At 40.5% G+C, this 26,915-nt stretch overlaps 1 protein-coding gene across 2 annotated transcripts in view; it reads left to right on the top strand.

Annotated features, from left to right (window-relative positions):
* LOC133424963 (WD repeat-containing protein 26-like) overlaps positions 1-25,545 on the top strand; it is a 28,562-nt gene extending 3,017 nt beyond the window's left edge. Inside the window, exons 2-14 of one of the 2 annotated variants that reach the window (XM_061715584.1) lie at positions 3,064-3,163; positions 3,342-3,398; positions 4,227-4,363; positions 5,863-5,960; positions 7,449-7,605; positions 7,938-8,076; positions 8,213-8,353; positions 8,982-9,101; positions 15,378-15,523; positions 16,090-16,168; positions 17,900-18,029; positions 19,128-19,322; positions 22,377-25,545. In XM_061715584.1, the coding sequence (XP_061571568.1) occupies positions 3,083-3,163; positions 3,342-3,398; positions 4,227-4,363; positions 5,863-5,960; positions 7,449-7,605; positions 7,938-8,076; positions 8,213-8,353; positions 8,982-9,101; positions 15,378-15,523; positions 16,090-16,168; positions 17,900-18,029; positions 19,128-19,322; positions 22,377-22,399 (1,503 nt within the window). In that variant the 5' untranslated portion in view covers positions 3,064-3,082 and the 3' untranslated portion in view covers positions 22,400-25,545. Of the gene's footprint in view, positions 1-3,063; positions 3,164-3,341; positions 3,399-4,226; positions 4,364-5,862; positions 5,961-7,448; positions 7,606-7,937; positions 8,077-8,212; positions 8,354-8,981; positions 9,102-15,377; positions 15,524-16,089; positions 16,169-17,899; positions 18,222-19,127; positions 19,323-22,376 lie in introns of those variants that run through there. The other variant, XR_009770926.1, reaches the window with a different exon arrangement.
* Positions 25,546-26,915: the final 1,370 nt, after the last annotated feature.

Genomic DNA, 26,915 nt, shown 5'->3' with positions numbered 1-26,915 from the left:
AATGAGGCTCTGTGCTGATTGGCTGCCTGAATGACACGATACACCGCTACGAAAAAATGGCGGAAGCTCCGGCTGGAGGATTTACACCGTGTCCTAACTGCATGCGAGCGAGCGTCAGCGACAAAATCAATTCCATTGCTTTATTTTCTATTGGACTGTCCTAACTGGCCGCGCCGTTTTGAGATGAACATTTGTCGGACGCCCTGCTTCTTCCTGTCACTCGCGAGGAAACAGTCATGATGAGGAACGGCTGATCCAGTTAGTTGAAATGAGAAGTTATCTCTATGATTCCTCCTCATTTCACTACAAAAACCTCAATAAAGTGGCAGCTGCTGGAGGGAGATGGACAGAGAGCGTCCGATGTCACGCAGTGCTACACGATAGTTGGACGCTCACATGCAGTTACAGTGTTTAGTTGTGGGCGTGGTTTGCATTTTGGTTACGTAACGAAAATGCGCAGAATCTGAACAGCTTGTAGATCCACATCACACTGGACAGCTCATCCAGGCGGCTGTACAGAGACTGCAGAATTTGGTTGCTTTCCTCCTTCTCAGGCTGAGGGGAGACCACTTTATATATGTTAAAGCAAGAAAAAAACGTGTTTTTCATAATAGGTCCCCTTTAAAATTTAGGAGTTATGTACAGTGGGGCCAAAAAGTATGTAGTCAGCCACCAATTGTGCAAGTTCTCCCGCTTAAAAAGATGAGAGAGGCCTGTCATTTCCATCATAGGTAACGTCAACTATTAGAGACAGAATGGGGGGAAAAGAAACCAGGAAATCACATTATAGGATTTTTACCTAATGAATTGGTAAATTCCTGGGTAAAATAAGTATTTGGTCACCTACAAACAAGCAAGATTTCTGGCTTTGACAGACCTGTAACTTCTTCTTTAAGAGGCTCCTCTGTTCTCCACTGTTACCTGTATTAATGGCACCAGTTTTAACTGGTTATCAGTATAAAAGACAACTGGTTATCAGTATAAAAGACACCTGCCCACAACCTCAAACAGTCACACTCCAAACTCCACTGTGGCCAAGACCAGAGAGCTGTCAAAGGACGTGAGAAACTAAATTGTAGACCTGCACCAGCTGGGAAGACTGAATCTGCAATAGGTAACAGCTTGGTGCTACTTAAAAAGCGTCGCTGCTTGAAGCTTCTCTCACTCTCATTTTTTAACTTGATATCGAACACAAGCCACAGACCCAGCAGCACATCTATCATCTCCTCCAGGTTTTACATCTTTAGTGTTGTATTCTTCGTTTAGATCACATAATCAAAAAAAAATGTCTTCTCTTTGTTTCTCATAGCTGATGAAAATTACAGGCCTCTCTCATCTTTTTAAGTGGGAAAAGTTGCACAACTGGTGTCTGAATACTTTTTTTCCCCATTTTATATTTATATATATATATATATATATATATATATATATATATATATATATATATATATATATATATATATATATATATATATATATATATATATATATATATATGCACGCGCAGACACTTGTTAAATCAAATAAATTATTGGAAATAAGTGTAACTGGTGACCTCTCCAGATGACATGAATTATATTCTTCTTTCTATCAAAACTATTTGAACAAACATCAAAAGAAAAATGGAAAACGTTTTTTATCCAAGGACATTTTCACAAAGTTGGAAATGTAAATATTATCTGATATAATTTTGATGAAGTATTTCTATGTTAAACTTCTGGTATGTGACACATTTATGAGGTGAGGAGTGAAAATGTGTGAAAAGGAGCACCATCACCAGAACACCAAAACACCTTACATCATAGACAACATCAGTGTGATTTTATTACATCTGATGATAGTTAAATAATCAGCACAGTAATGACGCATTTGACAGTGTTGATCTGTGATGTTTAATCTGAGACAAAATCACCACAGCAGCGTCCAAAAGTGAATTCCTCTGCTGTAGGGATGGGCGGTATGGACTAAAACATTTATCACGAAAATTTCTGTAATTTATCCCGATAACGATTAAAATGACGATTAAAAAAATACCAATTCAACTCCACCTTTTTAACTATAAATCTATCCCCACATTTAGTCTTTGGAGCCAAAACACTGCTCTAAAAGAATACTAAATGCTACTAAACGTCATCAATGGGAATTTATCGTTCTTTCTTTCTTTCTTTCTTTCTTTCTTTCTTTCTTTCTTTCTTTCTTTCTTTCTTTCTTTCTTTCTTTCTTTCTTTCTTTCTTTCTTTCTTTCTTTCTTTCTTTCTTTCTTTCTTTCTTTCCCTTTTCTCCTTTCTTTCTTTCTTTCCCTTTTCTCCTTCCTTCTTTCTTTCTTTCCCTTTTCTTCTTCTTCTTTCTTTCTTTCTTTCTTTCCTTTTTCTCCTTTCTTTCTTTCCTTTTTCTCCTTTCTTTCTTTCTTTCTTTCCTTTTTCTCCTTCCTTCTTTCTTTCTTTCCTTTTTCTTCTTTCTTTCTTTCTTTCTTTCCTTTTTCTTCTTTCTTTCTTTCTTTCCTTCTTTCAGGCTCATTTCTTTCTTTCAGGCTCATTTCTTTCTTTCTTTCAGGCTTCTTTCTTTCTTTTTCTTTCTTCATCTCTTTCTTTCTTCCTATCTTCCTCTCTTTCTTTCTTTCTTTCTCCCTTCCTTCCTTCCTTCCTTCCTTCCTTCCTTCCTTCCTTCCTTCCTTCCTTCCTTCCTTCCTTCCTTCCTTCCTTCCTTCTTTCAGGCACACGTACGTTGTGCGTGGATTTAACGCAGAACCATAAATCAGATTTACACAAAAATCAACGGGAATTCATCGTTTTTACCGCAAGATGAAAAATTCTTACCGTGGGGAATTTTTTTGACGGTTTATCGTGAAGTGTAAAATATCGCCCATTCCTACTCTGCTGATGATTCAGCTACTTAGTTGTCTGCGTATGAGCCCCTGCAGAGACCACGGACCAGTGGACCTGACAGAAACTGGGGGTGGCATTGGACAGAGCTAGATGGACCGGTTCTGCTCTGAAGACACATTTCCTGTCTAAAATCATGGTTCTGGTCAGTGTTCTGAGTCGTCTGTGTTGTCTCTTCCAGCCAGACGGTGGATCTCCTGATGCAGGAGTCTGGCTGCAAGCTGGATCATCCCTCTGCCACCAAGTTCCGCAACCACGTCATCGAAGGAGACTGGGACCAGGTAGAGCCGCGTTACCTGGAGCACACGTCCAAATCTGTGGAGGATTAAAAACGCAATCTCTCCACAACTCTGGACCGACTTCAGGATTTAAAACCATTTTTGCTAAAACTCAAGTTCTTGCGCATTAATGCTCCTCTCCAGAAACCCATCTCTGTTTCTTGCTTTGTCCCTTTTCCAGGCTGAGAGTGACCTGAATGAACTGAAGGCCTTGATGCATTCTCACGCTGCTGTAGTGGTAAGTCCAGAGTCTAGCACACCTCAAACCCCCTACCAGATTGGTTCTGGTTCCTACTAGGGATGGGCATGATTAATCATATAATCAATAATTAATTAAATGATTAATAAGGACACAATCTTTCACAACTCAAACTGTAACTCAAACTTTCTAAAATGAGATACTCTTCCTCTGAAAGTATCAGCTATTCACAGCAACAGACCAGGGGCGCCCAAACTATTAAATGACATTGTCCATCTGGTAAAAAAAGGCAGGTGTTAGTAAAGTTAGTCAGAAAAATCCAACATGAACGTTTCCTGTCTGCACGGAACATAAATGTACGGGCCAGGATGATGGTTTCCTGTTTAAGTTCACAACTTTGAAACAAATCTGCCACAAATGATTCATCTTCCATCGCGTAGACTGAAAACTCATCTCTTTGGTCTGGCTTTTATGTAGCATCAAATTTTATATTTTTATTCTGTTTAACATTTTTTAGAGATATTTGTTTTATTTATTTATCTATTTCTTGTAATGTTTTTATTATTATTATTATTATTATATTTTATTGTTGTGGACTGATTATATTTTAGCCTTAATTCTTGAACTTTTATCATTATATCATTTTAATTAACTATATTGTATGGTAGTGTGCATTGGTCTCCCAGTTTTTATTTTTGTTTTTATTATGCTTATTTTTTATTTTTCACTTTGTATTTCATGTACCTGGATGAAAGGTGCTATACAAATAAAATCTGATTGATTGATTGATCGCTGCTGACTTCAGGACGATTGTCCATATACGTCATAATGACTTATGTATTTGTCTTGTTGTCCTTTCCTGCCCAGCGGATGAAGTTCCTGCTGCTGCAGCAGAAGTACCTGGAATACCTGGAGGATGGGAAGGTCCTGGAGGCTCTGCAGGTCCTGCGAGCCGAGCTCACGCCTCTCAAGTACAACACAGAGCGGATCCACATCCTGAGTGGGTCAGTTAACCAACACGCTCTGGAACACTGATGGAAACGGCAACTGAATCTGGGACAGAGGTTTATCTTTACAGCCTTTACGGTAGTTCTGAAGACCAGCTCTGTGTGCCAAGTATGTAGACACATACGGTTGTTGTCTCTCTGGTGAACAAAGATGTCATAGATATAGAATAAAAATCAAAATAGGGATTTAGAAGACAAAGTAAAGTCTTAACACACAAATATGCAATAATGTACATTAGTCCTGGCCTGGAGGACTCTGTGGTACCAGTTGGCCCTGGTCTTCAGGACTGTTGGCGTTTTTACACCAGTACCTACTCAGCACGACTCGACTCGCCTTGTCCTCGTTTGTTTTTAGACACCCAGATCTGATGTAGGAGGTTGGAGTGAAGCTGCTGTGACGTATTTGATTGTGTATCTAAACGAAGAAGACAACAACACTAAAGATGTAGAACCTGGAGGAGATGATAGATGTGCTGCTGGGTCTGTGGCTTGTGTTCAATATCAAGTTAAAAAATGAGAGTGAGAGAAGCTTCAAGCGGCAATGTTTTTTAATTTTGTTAGTTTGTCTCTGCTGCTGAAAAGTCAGCTGGAGCCGTGAGCAGCTATGAAGAGACAGAGCTCCTGGTAGATCTGGTCGTTCCTTATCTCCGTCTAGATCCCTTTTTTAATTCTCTCCTCAGCACCAGGTTTATGAACATCTGACCCTCAGAGTTGGATAATGAAACACACTTCTGTGCTGCCATTGCCTGTTGAATAAAATAAAGAAGCCGCGAGTCGGTCTTCCACTGATATCCCGCTTCCTGATTCAAACGTGTCCAACCCCCCGACCAACCGGTGGCCTGTAGTGTGATGATACAGCCGACTCAGCCGCTTAACACCTCGGCAGAATAGATACAGAAAAGTATCTACTCGGCACGCCTCCACCCGCCTCCACCCGTAGTGTCAAAGCGCAAAACGGGGGCAAGTCGAGTAGTGCTGAGTAGGTGCTAGTGGAAAAGCCCCATATGTTAATCCTGGTCCGGAGAGCTCTGAGAAGCCTGTTGGATGTGACAACATTTCAAGAGTGAGAGACCTTCTTAAACCTGGTGGCTGATGAAAACATCCAGAGAGAGCTAGATGGGGCCACGAGGAATAAAAAAATATACCAGGAGCTTTCTCAGTCCATGTCTGCTCAAGGCTACAAACATCACAGCAGTTTCGCTCCAACCCGCCTACTTCTGATCTGGGTTTTGAAGAGAAACGAGGGCAAGGTGAGTGGAGACGAGGCGAGTGGAGTCGGGCTGAGTAGGTACTAGTGTAAAAGCCATAAGTGTCGGAGGTGAACTGTCCCAACCTCACCTGCTGACCTCTGTCAGTCAGGAGATCCACTCAGGGCAGCTGGTGTGCTGAGCTCGGACAGTTTGGAGCAGAGGGTGGAGGACAGTGTTGAACACTGGGCTGAAGTCCAGAAACAGCCTCCATGTGTTGGTCACAGGCTGTGGTCATGTGACCTGCAGGTACTTGATGTGCAGTCATGCAGAGGACCTGAGGCTCAAAGCTGAGTGGGAGGGAAAAGGCCTGGCATCCAGAACCAAACTGCTGGACAAACTTCAGAGTAAGTCCCGTTCACACTACACTCACCCACAGCCCAATTCAACAACAAGGTGATTCAAAGTAGCGGAGAAGAGAAGTGAAAATGGAGGAGCAGGTGAAAGTTAAAACGCCCCAAAGGCACCTTTGATAAAGGAATATGTCTTTGTGGAAAGGACTTTGCTCAACACCGAAACAGCTCAGGTTTAGCCAGATAAACGTAAAGCACCCGGTTGCGAGCGCAGCCACAGCTACAGTTAGCAGCAACGATGTTGCCACAGCAACGCTCTTCCCAAACTAGACTGGAGGAGAGCACTGTGCATGCGCACGTCTGCAACAGAAAGGCTGGCGAATGTTCCTGCCAAGTGGATGTAAATGGCTAGGACTGCATCTGTTCAAGTCTGTTAAATAAATTACTTTATAAAGCCACTTTTTGTTGTTATATATCAATGTTTTGATCTGCCACAATAATGTAATGAATTTAAAGGAAAACACCTCAGGTTGAGGGATTTTCTCAGCTATTTTTAGGTGAGATTAAAAAAGAGATGAATTAGATTAATTAATGACAGATCTTAATTAATTAATCTAAAAAAAATGTAATCGTTATGGCCCGTTTCCACTGAGCCATTTGGTCCGGTACGGTTCAGTCTGGTTTAGAAAGGTCCGGTCAATTCAGTTGAGCGTTTCCACTGGAAGTGGGCTCACCACAGCCGTGGAGACGCTGCCAACGGCAACAATGGAGGTCGTTTTTGTCGTTTTTGTTACGCTTGGCTTTTGGTACTTCGTCTGTACAATCCATCCCACGTTGTCTGAAAGAAGATTGCAGGCGGCGAACAGTGTTTACAAACTCTCGCGCTGCTTTCCCGCTTGCTTTTGACGTGGGGAGTGACGTTTTTTTCTCTACCAGTCAATAGATAGTATCGAGTGACGCCAGTAGCTTTAGCCTTACCGTACTGTACTATTTTTCTATGGACCTACAAACAACGGGGGCCCAAAAATGGTACTTTATGCTTCGGTTTAATGGTACCATTTTGTAATGGAAACACACAACATACCGGACCGGACTGTACCGGACCTTACCGAACCGCTCAGGGAAATGGGCCATAACATGACTCAACAATCCTGTTACATGACGCATTCCTCCGGTATCTGGACTTAGCTGTAACATGACTCAGCACTCCTGTAACATTACCCAATATTCCTGTTATCTGACTCAGCAGTTCTATGACATGACTCAGAAGTCCTGGGACACGACTCAATAATCCTGTAATATGTTACAAGTGTCAGCAGACTCGTGACACAAGTTGGCGGTGATGAGGGGAAACATGGGTGCTGAGTGTCAGTTGTTGGTGTGTATGTGGTCTGAACTCTGTGTGTGTGTGTGTGTGTGTGTGTGTGTGTGTGTGTGTGTGTGTGTGTGTGTGTGTGTGTGTGTGTGTGTGTGTGTGTGTGTGTGTGTGTGTGTGTGTGTGTGTGTGTGTGTGTGTGTGTGTGTTTGTGTGTGTTTCTACAGCTTATCTACCTCCTTCAGTCATGTTGCCACCTCGTCGCCTCCACACTCTCCTGCGGCAGGCCGTGGAGCTGCAGAGGGAGCGCTGCCTCTACCACAACACCAAACTGGACGGTGGGCTGGACTCGGTCTCCCTGCTGCTGGACCACGCCTGCAGCCGGTGAGAAGACACATATTCTACCACAGCAGAACTCCATCAGGGACACAGAGCTGCTCTGGACCACAGCAGGGCAGAGCAGCTTCACTGTTGTTGTGAAGTTGCCTTCGTCATATTTTGTTTTAGTGAAGCTCAAAAGCACATGCATTGGTGGAAATTGACACAGAGATCATTCAAGCAATTTTAATCACACAAAGTTTATTTATTCACATGCAGCACACCAAATAAATGGAAACAACTCATTTTTAAATCCACTCACTGTGGAGTGATTTGAACATACATTTCAAAGACATCATCTCTGGTTGGTAGATGAATGTGTCTGCTCTGACCTGCAGGAAGCAGTTCCCCTGCTACACTCAGCAGATCCTGACTGAACACTGTAATGAAGTTTGGTTCTGTAAGTTCTCCAACGATGGCACCAAGCTGGCCACCGGCTCCAAAGACACAACCATCATCTTGTGGCAGGTCGACACGGTAACGAGCATTTGTTTATCAGAAAAGCAAAGTCTTGAGAGTGTGAACACTTGAGATGTTTGATTTTCCTGAAGGGAACCTCTCCAATAAAACCTTTATCTCTCTCTGTGGTTGATGGTTGACTCCTGGCCCCCAGGAAACTCAGCAGCTGAAACTGATGAAGACTCTGGAGGGCCACGCTTACGGGGTGTCCTACCTGGTGTGGAGTCCAGACGACGCCTACTTGCTCGCCTGCGGTCCTGACGACTGCTCGGAGCTGTGGCTGTGGAACGTCCAGGTAGACACACCTCACAGGTTCCCCAACTACAAATGAAATGAAATTGTGCACTGCTTTTCAGACTTCTGGACCTCAGATGAACTCTTAACTGTGCAGTGTTTTTGTCTTGTTTTGTGTTTTGTTCTCATTTCGCTGTCTTCATTTTGTGGAATGTCTCTGCTTTCTTTTTGCAGAGTATTTTTAATTTGATATTCTCGTTATCTAGTGGAAATGTATTTGGTTTGCTTTTCTCATGTTATGTTTAGTACTGTATTATTTTAAAATGTTGGTGGACCCCAGGAAGAATAGCTGCAGTCATGCTGTAGCTAATGGGGATCCTAATTAAACAATTAAACAATCAAACTGAGGAAGGGTTCATGACTGTTGGCAACAGTGATTGACAACAAAAAAGAAAAAAAAAAGTTCCAGCATATGTAGAAATGCCTTGAGACTGCAGGCCATGGTCACATTCCAGCAAGTATTTGTGAGAAAAAAAACAAACATGCTTAAAAAAAGTGGTCCCAATATATGAGTGTGGGGCCTTGGTGCTGACAGAAGCACAGGATCAGTATCAGATTTTATTTTCAGGTTCAGAGCATCAAATGAAACAGGTGTGCTGTATTCTGTTTGCTGCTTGGTTTTTGTGCAGACGGGGGAGTTACGAACAAAGATGAGTCAGTCTCACGAGGACAGCCTGACCTGTGCAGCCTGGAATCCAGACGGCAAACGCTTCGTCACCGGCGGCCAGAGAGGCCAGTTCTACCAGTGTGTGAGTATCTGACACCAGAGCCACTCCTCACATCTGTGCACTCGGAGCCGATCTGGGAACCAGGAAAAAATGTGCTGTGTGCACTAGGGCTGCAACTAACGACTATTTTAATAGTCGACTAGTCACCGACTATTGAAACGATTAGTCGACTATTCGGATAATTAGTCATTTTTTCTTAAATTTAGTATGTCGCTTTAATTATGTGGCAAATGATAATAAACACGAGAAAGATGGGTACTTCAATGAAAAATACAGGACTGTCTCAGAAAATTAGACTATTGTGATAAAGTCTTTATTTTCTGTAATGCAAAAACGTCATACATTCTGGATTCATTACAAATCAACTGAAATATTGCAAGCCTTTTATTATTTTAATATTGCTGATCATGGTTTACAGCTTAAGAAAACTCAAATATCCTATCTCAAAAAATTTAAATATTCTGGGAATCTTAAGCTGTAAGCCATAATCAGCAATATGAAAATAATAAAAGGCTTGCAATATTTCAGTTGATTTGTAATGAATCCAGAATGTATGACATTTTTGTTGTTTTAATTGCATTACAGAAAATAAAGAGATAAAGAACACAATATTCTAATTTTCTGAGACAGTCCTGTAGATATTTTATTCAACTTTGCCGCTGTTCATACAAAAAGTTAATAAAATGTCCTATTTAAAACTGGTTGTTGAAACCCGACGTGCTTTCTCTTCAAATGCTTGTGCATTACCAACGTGCTCCCGTCATAAGCAAGGTCTGCTTTGCAAACCTTGCAAGTCAACTTTTTATTTACCGTATCGAGGCTAAAAGGCTCCAAAACTTCAGAAGTTTTGTTACGCGCAGCTGCTACAGGACGGGACGCCGTCATTATTGTTTACCCGCTACCGCTCGGCAGAGACGCTATCGCGCATGCGCGATTCTCGGGAGAGAACGTATTGAAGTGAGACGCCTCACTCCATTGGAAAAACACGTCTGCCGACAATTGTCGACAATGGAATTCATTGTCGACAATTTTGATTATCGATTTTTGTCGACAACGTCGACGAATCGTTGCAGCCCTAGTGTGCACAGAAGTTCAGCTGCCGTTATGAAGTGCAGGTCGTGGTGGTAGCATCAGAAGCAGAGAGGCCCAAGCTTCATTCTCTGCAGAAACCGTCTCCGGCAACAGAAGAGATCATGAGAAACGTAACTCTTCAGTGTGTCCTGGTTCTGCCCTGGGGACTTCTCCGGGTTGGACTTGCCTAAAAACACCTCCCAAGCGACGTGTCAAGTAGAGCCCTGCTATAGCGGGACTGTTTTCTTCATCCCGCTCCAGCAGCGTTTATATCCACTCCCACCCGCATCCGCAAAACTCTGGGAATTCATGCCGCACAATAATAGAGATGCATTGATTTAGTGTCTTCTCCCGTCCCGTAAGAGAAATGTCCTGGACATTTTATATGTACTTAATTTCTACACCGGGGAAATACACGAAGCAAAGCTTGAAGGCATACAAAAGTCTTGACGCTTGGTCCGACTTCAAGGCAGGATTTGTTGTAGAAATTAAAGTGATGAGGACACCGAACTTTATGATTTGACCGTTTAACGTTAGCTACCCAAAAATCCAACATTACCTGATACAAAATGGGAACCACAAATCCACGTTTCGGTGCCTGGAATCCAGTTGTTTCTGTGAATTGCAGCGATTTGTCTCTCTTAAAGGAGCATGAGGCTCCTTTTAAGAAATGAGACTCTCTAGCGCCACCCTTCACCACGACGGCCGTTGGGGGTACTGCAGCCAACAGCGAAGCCGGCACGGGAGAACGGGGAGAACGTGCATGCAGCGTCATGTGACGTCACATCCACAGGACAGCGCGTGAAATTTGGGACCGAATTGCAGCACATTTTGCAGCACACAGCCTGTTCAAGGCAACGGAGAGATACACTAGAGGGCTCATTTTTTGGGTTTGGAACGCTTCATCTGACAGTTTAGAAAACTTAAAACGTATACGAATTCTTTTCATAAATCCTGCCTCAATCCTGCCTCAAGCTCCTTTAAGCTTATTTTTCAGCAGTCTGTAAAACGATAACTCCGATTTCTTGTTAAATCTATGAGTACAGTCGATCGCACAGGCTGCCTGAGAACTGGTAACTGCATTTGTATGGAACAACGATTCATTCAAAATTAAATAAATAATTAAATTATGAAATATTCGTTTTAAATAAATAAATATGTCAATGAAATAAATACAAAATTAAATGAAATCTTTTTTTGTTTTAAATTACAACTTTTTTACAACGCTTTCACGTTTGCCCTCTCCTAAAGTCTTCAATAATGCTCGAAAACGTCACAAGATTATCATTGCCTTTTGGAAATTAACAAACAAGCAGACAAAAAAGCTGCAGAGGAGTCTGAAAACTCAGGAAATATAGCGACAACACGGCCCACGATGTTGATGTTATAGTTTCAGATTCGTGAGCCTAAAGAACCACTCCACTGCATTTTAGATAACTCATTATTTATCGAACTCCACACATTTTTTGCTGTTCTAAATTACCTTAGGTACCTACCTTATATACCCAAGGTATTTTTTTAATGTCAATGTTTATTCAACTTTCCACAAAAAAAAAGCTTTTGACCTGAATGTAATAAATACAAACACAATGTAGTCCCCAACTTTACACTTGTAAAGACTAACTTAAAGGGGACCTATTCTGAAAAACAGGTTTTTTCTTGCTTTAACATATATAAAGTGGTCTCCCCTCAGCCTCACAACTCAGAGAAGGAGGAAAGAAACCAAATTCTGCAGTGTCTGTACAGCCGCCCGGATGAGCCGTCCAGTGTGATGTGGATCTACGAGCCAATAAGATTCTGCTCCCGTCGTTACGGAACCAAAATGCGATTTACATCGGTTGGACTCCGATGCGTGAAACCACACCCACAACTAAATCCTCCGGCCGGAGCCTCTGCCATTTTTTTGTAGCGGTGTATCGCGTCATTCCAGCAGCCAATCAGCACAGAGCCTCATTATCATAGCCCCGCCCACTCAGAATCCTGCATAGATAATGAGGTGAGAGAATGGGAAGATAAAGACATGGATCAGAGACTGAATTTCTAATTTATTTAGCAAAAACAATCAAAAGCTTGTTTTTAAGACATTCAAGGCCTGTTTAACCCTCCGGGACACCTAGGCGCATTTTACGCGCTTTTCACTTTTCATTTTTGGATAATTTTGGCTGAGTTCATCCATATGGCATGAATTTTGGTGAGATTGTGTATTTTTATATGATCTTTATATTTCCAGCTCAGCTCCTACAGTAAGTCTAAAATACACTCTGTAAAATACAATTGTTACACTCTGACCCCTTAGCGCAAAAAACGCGCCATTGAAACCCATTCAAACTTCAATTTTTGATCTCGCTTCCATTAAAGCATAATAAATGCATTTTATTATATCTAGGTGTCAATCTGGTCTTTTGCCTTGGAATTGATCATATTTACTACTCTGAACCAGATTACCTCATTTTTACCATATTTGGCATATGGAGAAAAAACATGCTATTTCCACTGGATGGCACCGTCACAATTCACCCCTCCCCCTCCCTTCATGTGTGTGTGTGTGTGTGTATGTGTGCATGTACAGTTAGTATATGTGTGTGTGTGTATGTGTGTGTGTTTGTGTGTGTGTGTGTGTTTGTGTGTGTGTGGTGTGTGTGTGTGTGTGTGTGACCTTATGACATTATGAGCAAAGGCTTTCAAGTGCCACTGTTTTCATTCATTCACATGGTTTTTGTGCAGAAGTTTAAAGCCCCCCTAAGATTATTTTGTATAAATGCACACCACACACACTTACACAAGAGGTCCATAAACACAAATAAATCCAAACATGGGGCATTTTGAATCACATGAAAGGTGCAGCCATAGACAAACTCCTGCTTTTTGTTGAGTCGTTTACACAGCTGCGACTGCAGCCAAAGTTTATAAAAATGCAACCTGTGGAACTAGTAATTTCTTATTTGGCAAGATGGAGAGAGCCTATTGAGTGCACAACGCTTTGGACATAGCGATGGAGTCTGATTCTGATCGCGAGCAAGAGGAATCTGACACAGAGAACACAGATACTACAGACGAGGAACCGGTGTCTGAATCGTCTTCTGAGAGCTTGGATGTGTCCTCTGACAGTGAGGAAGATGAGACTTCCAGAAGTGGGGAAATTCAGTAGCAGTGAAATTTTCTTTCATCCTTTGGACCACCGTGGATCCCTCATGGCAACGGGGAAAAAGTTAGCAGAGGAGGCTGTTCATTGAGGAGCTGGGGAAGACTCTTGTGGCTCCACAAATGGCAAGGAGACGCCACCTCCCCGCACACCAGCTGCTGCGGCCTTGGTGTTGGTGCTGAACTCAAAGGAGACCCAGGTCCAAGCTCAAGTGCAAGCCCATCCCCACACACCACCCAGAGGAGGAGGCAGTGTGTTTTGAGCACCAGCAACAAACAAGTCTGCTCCACCTGCAGAAAGTGTGACAGTCCCATCTGCATGGAGCACCACCAAATTGTTTGCAGCTCCTGCCTCACCTAAACTGACTCACACACACGCAGTAGAATATAATATTAATGTATAATATGTTTTATAGCTACCTTATGAAAAGCGCGTTTTCTGCGCGAAGGGGTCTAAGTGTAACTATTTGACACTGCACAAAAAATAATAATGCATGAAAATCAATGTTGCTACTCATCATTGACATATCCCAGGCTGTAATAACCCAAAACAAAAAAATCTACTTTGCATGTAGTATATTGAAAATAATTCAATTTTTCTGTTTTTTTCATCTAAAAACATGGTGGCATCGTGACAAAAACCTGGCATTTAAAGGGTTAAATCTTTAAAAAATCATGAATATTTGATATCAATACTTAGGTCAGATATTGGTGAAAGAAATTAGCTCAATTAAAGTAGAATATAATATTAATGTATAATATGTTTTATAGCTACCTTATGAAAAGCGCGGTTTTTGCGCGAAGGGGTCTAAGTGTAACTATTTGACACTGCACAAAAAATAATAATGCATGAAAATCAATGTTGCTACTCATCATTGACATATCCCAGGCTGTAATAACCCAAAACAAAAAAATCTACTTTGCATGTAGTATATTGAAAATAATTCAATTTTTCTGTTTTTTTCATCTAAAAACATGGTGGCATCGTGACAAAAACCTGGCATTTAAAGGGTTAAATCTTTAAAAAATCATGAATATTTGATATCAATACTTAGGTCAGACTTTGGTGAAAGAAATTAGCTCAATTAAAGTAGAATATAATATTAATGTATAATATGTTTTATAGCTACCTTATGAAAAGCGCGGTTTTTGCGCGAAGGGGTCTAAGTGTAACTATTTGACACTGCACAAAAAATAATAATGCATGAAAATCAATGTTGCTACTCATCATTGACATATCCCAGGCTGTAATAACCCAAAACAAAAAAATCTACTTTGCATGTAGTATATTGAAAATAATTCAATTTTTCTGTTTTTTTCATCTAAAAACATGGTGGCATCGTGACAAAAACCTGGCATTTAAAGGGTTAAATCTTTAAAAAATCATCAATATTTGATATCAATACATAGGTCAGATATTGATGAAAGAAATTAGCTCAATTAAAGTAGAATATAATATTAATGTATAATATGTTTTAAAGCTACCTTATGAAAAGCGCGTTTTCTGCGCGAAGGGGTCAGAGTGTAACAATTATTAAAGGTGTCCCGGAGGGTTAAAATAGGTATTAGATGCCATAATAGGTCCCTTTTAAGATTCCTTGTTTTTTTTAAGCAGCTCAATGTAAAACAATGAACCATATGCATCACAAACATTGTACAAGAAATGCATTGGTCAGTTCCATTTTCCATGTAATTATGTCTAACCAAAACTGCAAACTGCTATCCAGTGTTGTCTGCTTTTGACGAGGGGGGGGGGGATTATTACTGCAAGTGGTATTTGAGACTCGACGTGCATCGATGGTAATTCATTTCAAATGAACAGTACATGCAAATAACTTTAGTCTTGTCCAGCGAACCATCTGCATGTTTTTGAAAGTGAACTTGCCGTTCAAAACTCCACCATACTTCAAGCTACGGGTGCCGTTGACCGCCAGATATAAGATAATGCGCTTTTTTTTTTTTTTCTTTATCCTGCGCGTTAATAATGCGTTAACACATTCCTAACATCTCACCCTAACACTGGCCTGGTACTGGTTCCTACTGGTTCCTGCCTCTGGCTTTGTTTTAACCTGTGCCTCCCCTCAGGACCTGGACGGGAACCTGCTGGACTCGTGGGAGGGGGTTCGGGTCCAGTGTCTCTGTTGCCTGGGCGACAGCCGGACGGTCCTGGCGTCTGACACCCACCAGCGCGTTCGAGGATACAACTTCGAGGACCTGACAGACAGAAACATGTAAGTAAAGACCCGTACTGAGCAGATTACGACCAGTTTGGCTCTTTAGTTCAAGGGCTGACTCCATCAAAATCAAACATTTAACACGCTGCTCTACCTCGGGGGAACTAACACGCACTTCAGCGCCCACAGTGTCCCCGGCAGGAATCAAACCAAAACAACCCAGTTCACTAGTAGTGAAGTTGTGTTCTCTGACAGGTCTTCACCTCTGGCAATGATCCGGGCTCTCAGGGGATTTTTACCCTCAATGTTTTTCTGACAGGATTCCAAGTCAAAAGGGTTGTTGCTTTGCAGGTTATCCAGGTTGCAGGTCTGGTTGGGCTGCAGGTAGAGTGAGGATTGGTGCCAGAAAGCATCTCTGAAACACAGATATAACTCTCCCTGCATTTGATGGATACAGAACAGGCTCCATGGTTGGATTCAAGTTAATGCTGCATCCATCCATCCATCGTCTGCAGCCATTATATTCTGTTTACGGCCACAGGGAACGAGCATTTTCATGTGTGATTTATCCCCCCTAACACACATTCAGACCCTTCTCTGTCATATCTGTGGTCCAATTCCAGAGTGCAGGAGGACCATCCCATCATGTCCTTCACCGTCTCCAGAAACGGAAGATTGGCTCTTCTTAACGTGGCCACTCAGGTGAGCACCTCGTTTTCTCTATTCACAGGGTTACGGCACTGGGGCTGCAGCTATCCAATACTTTAGTAATTCTACTGAAAATTCCATCCATTGATCGGATAAAACATTTTTGTTTAGTTAAAGAGTCCTCCGCTCTCAGAGTAACCAGGGTGTTGGTGGAGAAGCTGCAGCTTTGAGGACGTACTGTTGTGTATCAGCTCTGTCTTACAGTGAAACATGCAAGTGTTGCCTTTCACTGCAAAAACTCAAAATCTTACCAGGAATATTTGTCTTATTTCTAGTTAAAATGTCTCATTTTTTGTCAAAAAATCTCATTACACTTAAAACAAGAGTCATCACCAGATAAATAACTTGTTATTTGACAATTTTCACCTGTTTCAAGTAAATTTTCATTTAAAATAAGTAGAAAAATCTGCCAGTGGGACAAGATTTATCTTCTCATTACAATTCACTTATTTTAAGTGAAAATCTACTTGAAACAGGTGAAAATTGTTGTTTTTTCCAGTGATGAGTCTTGTTTTAAGTGTAATGAGATTTTTTTTTACTAAAAATGAGACATTTTAACTAGAAATAAGACAAATATTCTTGTTAAGATTTTGAGTTTTTGCAGTGTAGTGGCCAGCTGGAAATGCTGCCACACTTTTGACATTTTCTGGTTTTTCTTTTAGTTAAAACCAAACATATCCGCCTCTTTCTTCTTTTACATATGTGGCGTCAGCGCGTTGTGTCGCATTAAACGTAGTCTGGTGGAAATACCTGCTTTGAGCTGCAAAATTAAACGATTCCTCGAGGCAGAGAAAATTCCTCCATCATTTTTTGTAATCGAATTACTCAAATTATTCGAGGAATCGTTTCATATGGGCAGAAATATGTGCCACTAGAAACTGAATTTGAATCATTTATATTTAAATTAAATTGCTCAACTTGAATAATTGCATTAAAAAACTGAATCTGAATCACATAATTTGAATTTGTATTGTTTAATTTGAATCATTGCATTGAAAAACTGAATCTGAATCACATCATTTGAAATTGAATTTATTAGTTTGGAACTAATAAATAAAATCTAACTAAAACTAATAAAATCTTCACACACTCCTCAGCAGAAATGTTTCTACTAAACGGCAAGATATAAATCTACACTTTTTACACAGAATGGAGAAAACACAATAGGTTTGGAAATATCTAGCTCCCATTAGTCGTTTATATTTTTGAAAGAAAATAGGTTATAGTAGTTTGTATCTGCACTCGATTGCTCTTCCTCAACAACCCGGATGTCTGGCACAGTAACTCCAGTAAATTGAAATTGAATTGCAAGAACTGAATTTGAATTGTGAGAACTGAATGTGAAAGTATAAAGAGAGTTGAATTTTCAGTGAGGATCAAATACAGTTTCAGAACAATTGAATTCAATTTCATAATGTGACATTCAGTTTCAAGTTTATAGAAATTCAGTTCCAAACTATTAAATTAAATTTCAAATTATGCTATTCAGATTCAGTTTTTCAATGCAATGATTCAAATTAAACAATACAAATTCAAATTATGTGATTCAGATTCAGTTTTTTAATGCAATTATTCAAGTTGGGCAATTCAAATTCAAATATAAATTATTTAAATTCAGTTTCTAGTGGCACATATTTCTGCCCATAGTTTCAGCCGTAGTTCGGTTGCCCCCCGGGCTGGTGCTGGCCCGGTACTGTCACGGCTCTGACGGCCCGTCTCTTGCAGGGCGTGCACCTGTGGGACCTGCAGGACCGGGTTCTGGTCAGGAAGTACCAGGGAGTGACCCAGGGCTTCTACACCATCCACTCCTGCTTCGGAGGGCACAATGAAGATTTCATTGCCAGTGGCAGTGAAGGCAAGACCATGAGATCTTTATTCAGCTCCCCCTGCAGACTGACACCGCTCACAGGTTACAGGTGCTCCACATCACCATGGCAACAGTCCTGAGGGCCATTCAGAAAGGTCCTGTAAGGCCTGTCATGCAGAGCTAGATTGATGTGTGTCTGCAAATCCAATAAGAGCAAGACCTTATGGTTTAACTCTAAAGGTAAAAGTTTCGTTTCATTTTTCGTTTATTTTTGAATATGTATAAAAAACAAGAAAAAAGACAAGAAAACAAATCCAGGTGGGCATTCCACCACATAAAGAAAAAAAACAACACCAGAACACATATTTCAAGTTACATGTTGGAAAAGGAGTGGGAGGAAGAATAAATGCATTTAATCCCACCCCCTTTCCACAACTGTCTGTATTTATTTTTTATACTATACACTAATTTGTATATTTATCATTTTTACTAAAATAACCTGTTTAATACAAGATGTAAGCTCTATAATAAATATAATGTAACTATGATATAAATATATTATAACTATTATGTAAATATAATACGTATATCTAAGTATATAAACATACAAAGACAACATGACAGAATAGCAGAACACACACACACTGCAAAAACTCAAAATCTTACCAGGAATATTTGTCTTATTTCTAGTTAAAATGTCTCATTTTTAGTCAAAAAATCTCATTACACTTAAAACAAGAGTCATTACCATTACCATTACCAGAAAAATAACTTATTTGACAATTTTCACCTGTTTCAAGTAGATTTTCACTTAAAATAAGTAGAAAAAAATCTGCCAGTGGAACAATATTTTTTTGCTTGTAATGAGAAGATAAATCTTGTTCCATTGGCAGATTTTTTTCTACTTATTTCAAGTGAAAATTTACTTGAAACAGGTGAAAATTGTCAAATAACAAGTTATTTTTTTCCAGTGATGAGTCTTTTTTTAAGTGTAATGAGATTGTTTGACTAAAAATGACATTTTAACTACAAATAAGACAAATATTCCTGGTAAGATTTAGAGTTTTTGCAGTGATCAGGATTGAAGCTGATAAGCGTGTAATGTGTGTGTAATGTGTGTGTAAGTCATGTGACGTGTCTCTTCAGACCACAAAGTCTACATCTGGCACCGGCGCAGCGAGCTGCCCATCGCAGAGCTGACGGGACACAACCGGACGGTGAACTGTGTCAGCTGGAACCCGGTTCTGCCCGGACTGCTGGCCAGCGCCTCCGACGACGGGACGGTCCGAATCTGGGGACCCGCCCCCTTCCTGGACCCCCAGGACCCAGAGGGGATCGGGGGTGAGGACCCGCTGCTTTCTGCTTTGCTCTGGGATCATTTGCTGAACTTAGTCCTAAACTACACGTCCAACAACACAATAAAATAACTGTCCTCATACGTCCATCCACACAGTATAAATAACTGTCCTCCACCCAGGGCTGCCCCTGACCAAATTGGGGCCCTAAGTGAAATGTTATTTGGGGCCCCCCCACCCTAAAACCTCTCCCCATCCAAAATGTATCATTGCTACAAAATGAACGTATCACAACATGCCATTTAACTTGACAACCTTTATCAATAATAACATATGTAGGTATGTATAGATAAAGTAGTTTGACTGTATAAGTCAAATCAAATCAACCTGAAATAATAAATAAATATTAAATAAAAAACTTATAACTGAAATAAACAAGTCACAAATAGCGATCAATTACTCATCAAAAGAAAGTTACCTCCACCACCTCAACCCCCCACAAAAAACTGAAATCAGGTCTCGCAGGTCTGAAATCAGAGTTAAACACGCTCATGTTCCTTTTACAGACGCACATTTATCTCATTAAAAAGAGTCAAACTTATTAACATTATAAATTGATATAAAACTACAGCCAATTTATTATATATTGGCTAAAGTTTGTAGCATATATACGGCCACCTGGTCATTTTACCACTCTTTTTCAACAGAGGTGAATACATGGGGCGTTAACAAGGCGTTCAATAAATGTTCATCACGGCTGGAAAAACAATCCTCCAGTCCAGACAGAGATGGAGACAGATTCCTGTCTAATGAGCAGCAGCTCAGGTGTTTTATTTCAACAACATCCAAGTGAAGCACGAGTTTCCTCGTGTTTTGCCTTTTTTCTTCTCTTGCTCCTGATTTGTGATGTATTTTGGATGAAAAGTTTAAATCTCTGCAAGAGCCTGCCTGCACCTTCTGATTGGTCAGATTTCAGGTGCTGCCAATCATTGCACGGCCTGATTACTCAAACCATTCAGATCTCTTTTTCCCCCCTCCTCCTCCCGGTAGCACATATGTGCATCAATTAGCATATGTATTGCCGTGCAAATGCGTCCCCTCGCGCAAAACGTGGCCCCCGTTGGAAGATGAGGCCCTACACACAGCTAGTTCTGCGTTTAGGGAGGGACGGCAAAAGTCTAATGGTCTGGTCACAGGTTTGAGGCCGGCTATAGTTGAGCAAAGAGTTTCCCATTGATCGGCCATGGACATCATTTCCACACCTAGTTGTAGAATAGTAAACCAAAAAATAAAAAATGTTTATTACCAAAAGGGCATAATAAGCCCAGCAATGGAATGACCTCACAAGAACCACTTTTAGAAGGATGGAAACATTTCTAAGAGAGCTAATAATGAGCTGTTAGAGGGCAGTACCATGACTGATGGAACTGTAACTGCTTCTCTTCCACGTATGTGCCTGAGGGGGGTGGAGTCTGGGAGGGTTACACGTGTATGTGGTAGGGGTGTAACAATATATCGTGCCACGAAATTTCGCGATACAAAAACGTCACGATACGTGTCGTGGAGGTGACAAACTGTATCGCGATATTGGGTTATTAATATTAATCTATTAATCTATAGTAACGTGCAGGGTATTGGTGACGACCGCGCCTCGACCCGCGGACCAAAATCTTCCTCCGCTCAGAAGAAACTGGTACCGTTTTGTTCCCGATCACGGGACTCTTGGGGGGTTTTGAGCTCTGAACTTTTACTGATGTAAGGCTGGTGTAGAGTTAAGCCTTACCTTATTAAATTAAACCTTTTACTTATGTAAGGCTGGTGTAGAGTTAAGCCTTACCTTATTAAATTAAACCTTTTTGGGGTGGTGAGTAGGATAAACACGGGGACAACTTCTGCTGAGTTCCAGTGTACTTTAATGTCCCTCAACAGTGTAGGATTTTAGAACATCAACACAGCACCTAGTGCCGTACTGTGGCGTATCACTCCGCCCAATCTAAAACAGACTAATCACTACAGATAAACTGACTAGTGTCATTATAGTCCCTGATTTACATCAGAATATAAAGAATATATTTATAAAATAATCAACCCTGAATTACCAAAATAACCTTCTTAACAAAAATAAATCTCCTCTTACACTTATAAGGTGAGCATGAATCAATCTTTTTTATGATGTAAAATTGTATGTATTTATTTACTTTTATGTATTTATTTAATTTTAGTTGTTAAATTTCTGGAAAAGAAAAAAGTCAAATCATACATGAGAGAAACTATTCAGTTTGTGGCTAAATATTTGTACTTGTATGAAACTGAAGATCATAATGCAAACCTGACATTTACTTTTAGTTCAGTTTGTGGAAAATGGTTGGCCTGGCTTTCTCTTTAAAACTTAAACAGTTATAAAGCATTACAAACTGGAACAATAGGGCAAACCACCCTTTCACAATTTGATCAAGCCCAGGGGTCGGCAACCCTTTAGCGCCGCCCTAGTGGCTTTCTGGAGCTTTTTCAAAAATGTTTAACCTTTTTTTTTTCCCTTTTCTTCTTCTTTTCTCTTTTTTTCCCAATTTTTTCCTTCTTTTTCCTATCGACTTTTTTCTCGTCATTTTGACACTTTCTTCTTTTTTCTTATTTTTTATATCTTTCCTCTTTTTTTTCCCTTTTCTTTTTTGACTTTTTTCTCGACATTTCGACACTTCTTTTTTCCCGTTTTTTTTTTCATTTTTTTTCTTCCTTTTTCCTTTCGACTTTTTTCTCGACATTTTGACTTTTTTCTCCATGAACTATTTACTTTTAGTTCAGTTTGTGAAAAATGGTTGGCCTGGCTTTCTCTTTAAAACTTAAACAGTTATAAAGCATTACAAACTGTAACAATAGGGCAAACGCACAGTATTGTTTTGTATTTTGTGTCTTTCAAATAAAAGACATTTTTTTCCAGTCATATGTTCCTCATTCAAGGTTGTTAAAAAATACTGCTATAATATCGTATCGTTATCGTGACCTCAATATGGTGTATCGTACCGTATGGTGAGATTAGTGTATCGTTACACCCCTAGTATGTGGGGGTGTCTCTTCTTATGTTTGTTTGTGTTTCCATCAGGATGCAGCAGCATGGACAGCTGATGCTCTTCAGCGTGGCTGTGAGCGGCACTAAGAGCCTGGAGACACTTGAATGGAGCAGAGCAAAGACTTGATTGGATATCTGCTGGGTGGAGGCGTGGCCACCAGGCCGGAGGTGCAGCTGGACTCCTCCTCCTCTTATTTATTGTCCACCCCCGTATTTATTCAGGACTTCTGAGCCTGCAGAACCAGGAGGGTTCTGTGTTCTGCAGCTTCTCCCTGACACACACAGCGTTGGAAATATGAACCGTCAGCCGTTGTGTGGGACAGTGGAACCTTCTCAGCCATCATGGAAGACAATGCTGCGTTGTCTGCTGTCACTTATGCATGTGTGGTGTGGTACGTTCTTAGCCATCGTGTGAGAGCCATCTATTCTCACATGTATGACAACAGAGTTCTCCTGTCATGTATGACGTGACGTCTTCTCCCCTGTGTGCTTTTCTGGTGCTTTTCCACCAGTACCTACTCAGCCCGACTCGCCTCAGTTTGGTTCTTCTCCACTAGGGGTCTAACGTGCCGAGTAGATACTTTTCTGTATCTACTTTGCCGAGGTTCTAAGCTGCTGAGTCGGCTGTATCTGACATCATCACACTACAGGCCACCGATTGGTCGGGGGCTGAGGAGAGAATTACGAGAATAAAGTCATAATGTTACGAGAATAAAGTCGTAATAGAATTACCGTAAGTCGTAATATTATGAGAATAAAGTCGTAATATTATGAGAATAAAGTCATAATTTGAGAATAAAGTCATAATATTACGAGAATAAAGTCGTAAAATTACGAGAATATAATTTATGAGAACTCTAACAGGAAGAGCAGTCTTCTCCCTGTGTTAAAATGAGGAATATTGAGCATCTTGTGAAGTTATATTTATATATTTATAATATATTTACTATTACGACTTTATTCTCGTAATTTTACGACTTTATTCTCGTATTATTATGACTTTATTCTCATAATTTCCATTTTTTTTTGTCTTAGTTTGGCCCTAATACTCCGTCGTACCCTGCTGACTAATTAGAAGAAAAAAAAAGCGTCGCCGCTTGAAGCTTCTCTCACTCTCATTTTTTAACTTGACATCAAACACAAGCCACAGACCCAGCAGCACATCTATCATCTCCTCCAGGTTCTACATCTTTAGTGTTGTTGTCTTCTTCCTTTAGATACACAATCAAATACGTCACAGCAGCTTCACTCCAACCTCCTACTTCTCCAGGTGCTGAATTGTTATGGAAAAGAAACCAGGTCGAGTAGAGCTGAGTAGGTTTTAGTGGAAAAGCCCCATTTGTCTCGTCTGGTCTCTCCTCCCTCTGGTCTGCACTCTGGTGTGGTTTTATTGTTTCACTAGTTGAATATTTGAATAGTTTTGGGTTCTTGGAGACGTGCTGGAGGAGTTTCCAGCTGTGCAGCTGCAGGATGAACATCTGTCCAGGCGTGGGGAGTTCAGGGACCGTGTGCTGTGGAGGACGATTCCCCGTCAGAGACCCTGCTCACACCAGTCCATGAAGACGACAAACTTTCCCTCGGTGGTTCTTCTACAGCAGCAGAACTCACAGTGAACAATAATGATGTTTTTAATCACGTTCTACACATTTTCTCACCATTTCTGTTGTTTATACATAAGTGAGCTTAGAGGACAAGCACGTCTACACTCACACTCTAACACAGATAGATGAATTTATACAACATTGCATTTCCTTTGCCTGACCTGTGTTTCAGTGTTGCGCCTGCTGTTATTTTTTGTGTACATTTTCTTTGAGCTGCATATGAAGCACCGGTTTTTAACAGATCTACTTGTTGTTTCCTCCACACTTCTTTGTTGACTTCTGTGTTGGATCAAACTGAAGTTCTGGTCCTGGAGAAAGCTGCAGGACTCTGAGGATCAGCTTCACCTGCTTCACCTCCTCCAGCTTCACCTCCTCCACCCCGGGGCTCAGGAGGTCTGACCCCCAGAGAGCTTTGGGGGGGTTGGCCTCACTCAGACGGGTCCAGGGGGAACTCCGTCATAGAACTCAGGTGTACGGAAGAGTATTAGGGCCAGGCAGGAGGAAAATTAAATACAAATAATATTTTACAGGAGGAAGATTTTTTTTTATTTGATTTTTTTTTTACTTCGATAAAAAAGTCAAAATGTCGAGAAAAAAGTTGAAATGTTGGGGAAAAAAGTCAAAATTTCGTGAATAAAGTTGAAATGTTGAGAAAAAAGTCAAAATTTCGTGAATAAAGTTGAAATGTTGAGAAGAAAGTTGAAATGTCAAGATTAATGTTGAAGTATAATTTCAAGAAAAAAGTCGAAATGTCGAGAAAAAATTCATAATGTTGAGAAAGAAGTCGAAATGTTGAGAAAAAAGTCAAAATTTCGTAAATAAAGTTGAAATGTTGAGAAAAAAGTCAAAATTTCGTGAATAAAGTTGAAATGTTGAGAAAAAAGGCGAAATTTCGACATTATTCATGAAATTACAACTTTATTCTTGAAATTGTATTTGTATATAACAATAATCTCAACATTTCAACTTTTTTCTCGACATTTCAACTTTTTCTCGAAGTGCACAATAAAAAAGAATCTTCCCCTCTCAAATATGTTTCCTCCTGCCCGGCCCTCATACTGTTCCGTCCAGGTGGGGGTTGGTTGGAGGTCTGGCACCATCCTGGGTTCAGGTAGAGCCCTGGTTAACAGGTCTGTGGTCTGTGATCCTCAGGTGGAGGTGGGTGGAGGTCTCACCTCCATCACAGAGATCACTGGAGCTCCGGCCTCTTTCACAGGGGAAACGGTGGAGCGTTTTCTGACCAGATCTGCCATGGAGACAAGAGTGCAAGTACGGCTGGGTGGGTGGGGGTCTGGGCTCCATCATGGAGCTCGGGTGGGTGGAGGTCTGACCTCCGTCAGAGGACTCAGGTGAAGCGTGGGTGGAGCTGGGATTCCTGCAGCTCATTCAGGATCTCCACTTGTTACAAATGCAGTAGAAACTGTTTTTCCTGCGGTTTCTGAAACAAGCCACTTTCCACTGAGATGTTGTTGCAGAAGTGATTGTACTGTCCAGCCTAGTTCTGTAGGAAAACTGTTGTGCGTGTGTTTTAAATAAAGAATTCAGGGTTTTAAAAAAGTAAGTTCATGTGCAACTGAGTAGAGAGCTGCCTTCACTGACTTTACTACAACTGGGAAAATACATATATTTCAACTAAAAAAAATTATATACTGATATATATATATATATATATATCAGCAAGTACTTGCTTTTAAAGGTACTTAAGTATCCAAAAGTAAATGCTTTTAAATTTACTTTAAGTAAAAGTAAGAGTAAGAGTAAATTTCTTATTTTCCACATCAGTAAATTACTATATTTTTTCTAAATTAATTTAAGTTGCAAAGATTAAGTTGTAAATGTCTGTGGTTTGTCTGTGCCCTCGTTTTTTACTCGGTCGAACTCAAACATTGAGTTAAGATACGGCCAAGGATTTTGTGAAAGTTCCTGCTCCGAGTCCTCATTATCAGACTCAGACGACTCAGAGGATTGTCTTTCTTCTCCTGACGCAGGCGTAGCCATTTTTGCAGCTATGTCTTGACTTGTTGCGGCTCTGTCTTGACTTGTTGCGGCTCTGTCTTGACTTGTTGCAGCTCTGTCTTGACTTGTTACAGCTCTGTCTTGACTTGTTACAGCTCTGTCTTGACTTGTTACAGCTCTGTCTTGACTTGTTGCGGCTCTGTCTTGACTTGTTGCAGCTCTGTCTTGACTTGTTACAGCTCTGTCTTGACTTGTTACAGCTCTGTCTTGACTTGTTGCGGCTCTGTCTTGACTTGTTGCAGCTCTGTCTTGACTTGTTACAGCTCTGTCTTGACTTGTTACAGCTCTGTCTTGACTTGTTGCAGCTCTGTCTTGACTTGTTGCGGCTCTGTCTTGGCTTGTTGCAGCTCTGTCTTGACTTGTTGCAGCTCTGTCTTGACTTGTTGCAGCTCTGTCTTGACTTGTTGCGGCTCTGTCTTGACAAACGCAGGCTACTTTGGCGGTATGGTTTTGAGGAGGCTTGACGTATTTCCGCTTTACGTACATCCCAGTGGAGAGCGTGCACTGTGATAGGTCTCCTCCTTTGACAAAAACAGCTTGTGTCCAATAGGATTTTAGGGAAGAAGAAAAAAGAGCAGACCTGAAAGTAACGAGTACTTTTCAGCCTTCCTAGAAATTTACTCGAGTAAAAGTAAAAATATTTGTCTTGGAAATGTATTCAAGTAAGAGTAATAAGTACCAAAGAAATGTAATACTCAAGTAAAGTACAAATCCTCTGGATATGTACTTAAGTACAGTACTCAAGTAAATTTACTCCGTTCCTGTCCACCACTGAATATATATATATATATTATATATATATTATATATATATATATATATTATATATATTATATATATATATTATATATTATATATATATATATATACAGTAAGTATATATATAAGTATATGTATATACTGTATATGTATATTTATATCTATATACAGGACTGTCTCAGAACATTAGAATATTG

This window comes from Cololabis saira, chromosome 3 (genome assembly GCF_033807715.1).
Source record: "Cololabis saira isolate AMF1-May2022 chromosome 3, fColSai1.1, whole genome shotgun sequence".
In the NCBI taxonomy this organism is placed as follows: domain Eukaryota; kingdom Metazoa; phylum Chordata; class Actinopteri; order Beloniformes; family Belonidae; genus Cololabis; species Cololabis saira.
This window is presented reverse-complemented; position numbering and strand designations above follow the sequence as displayed.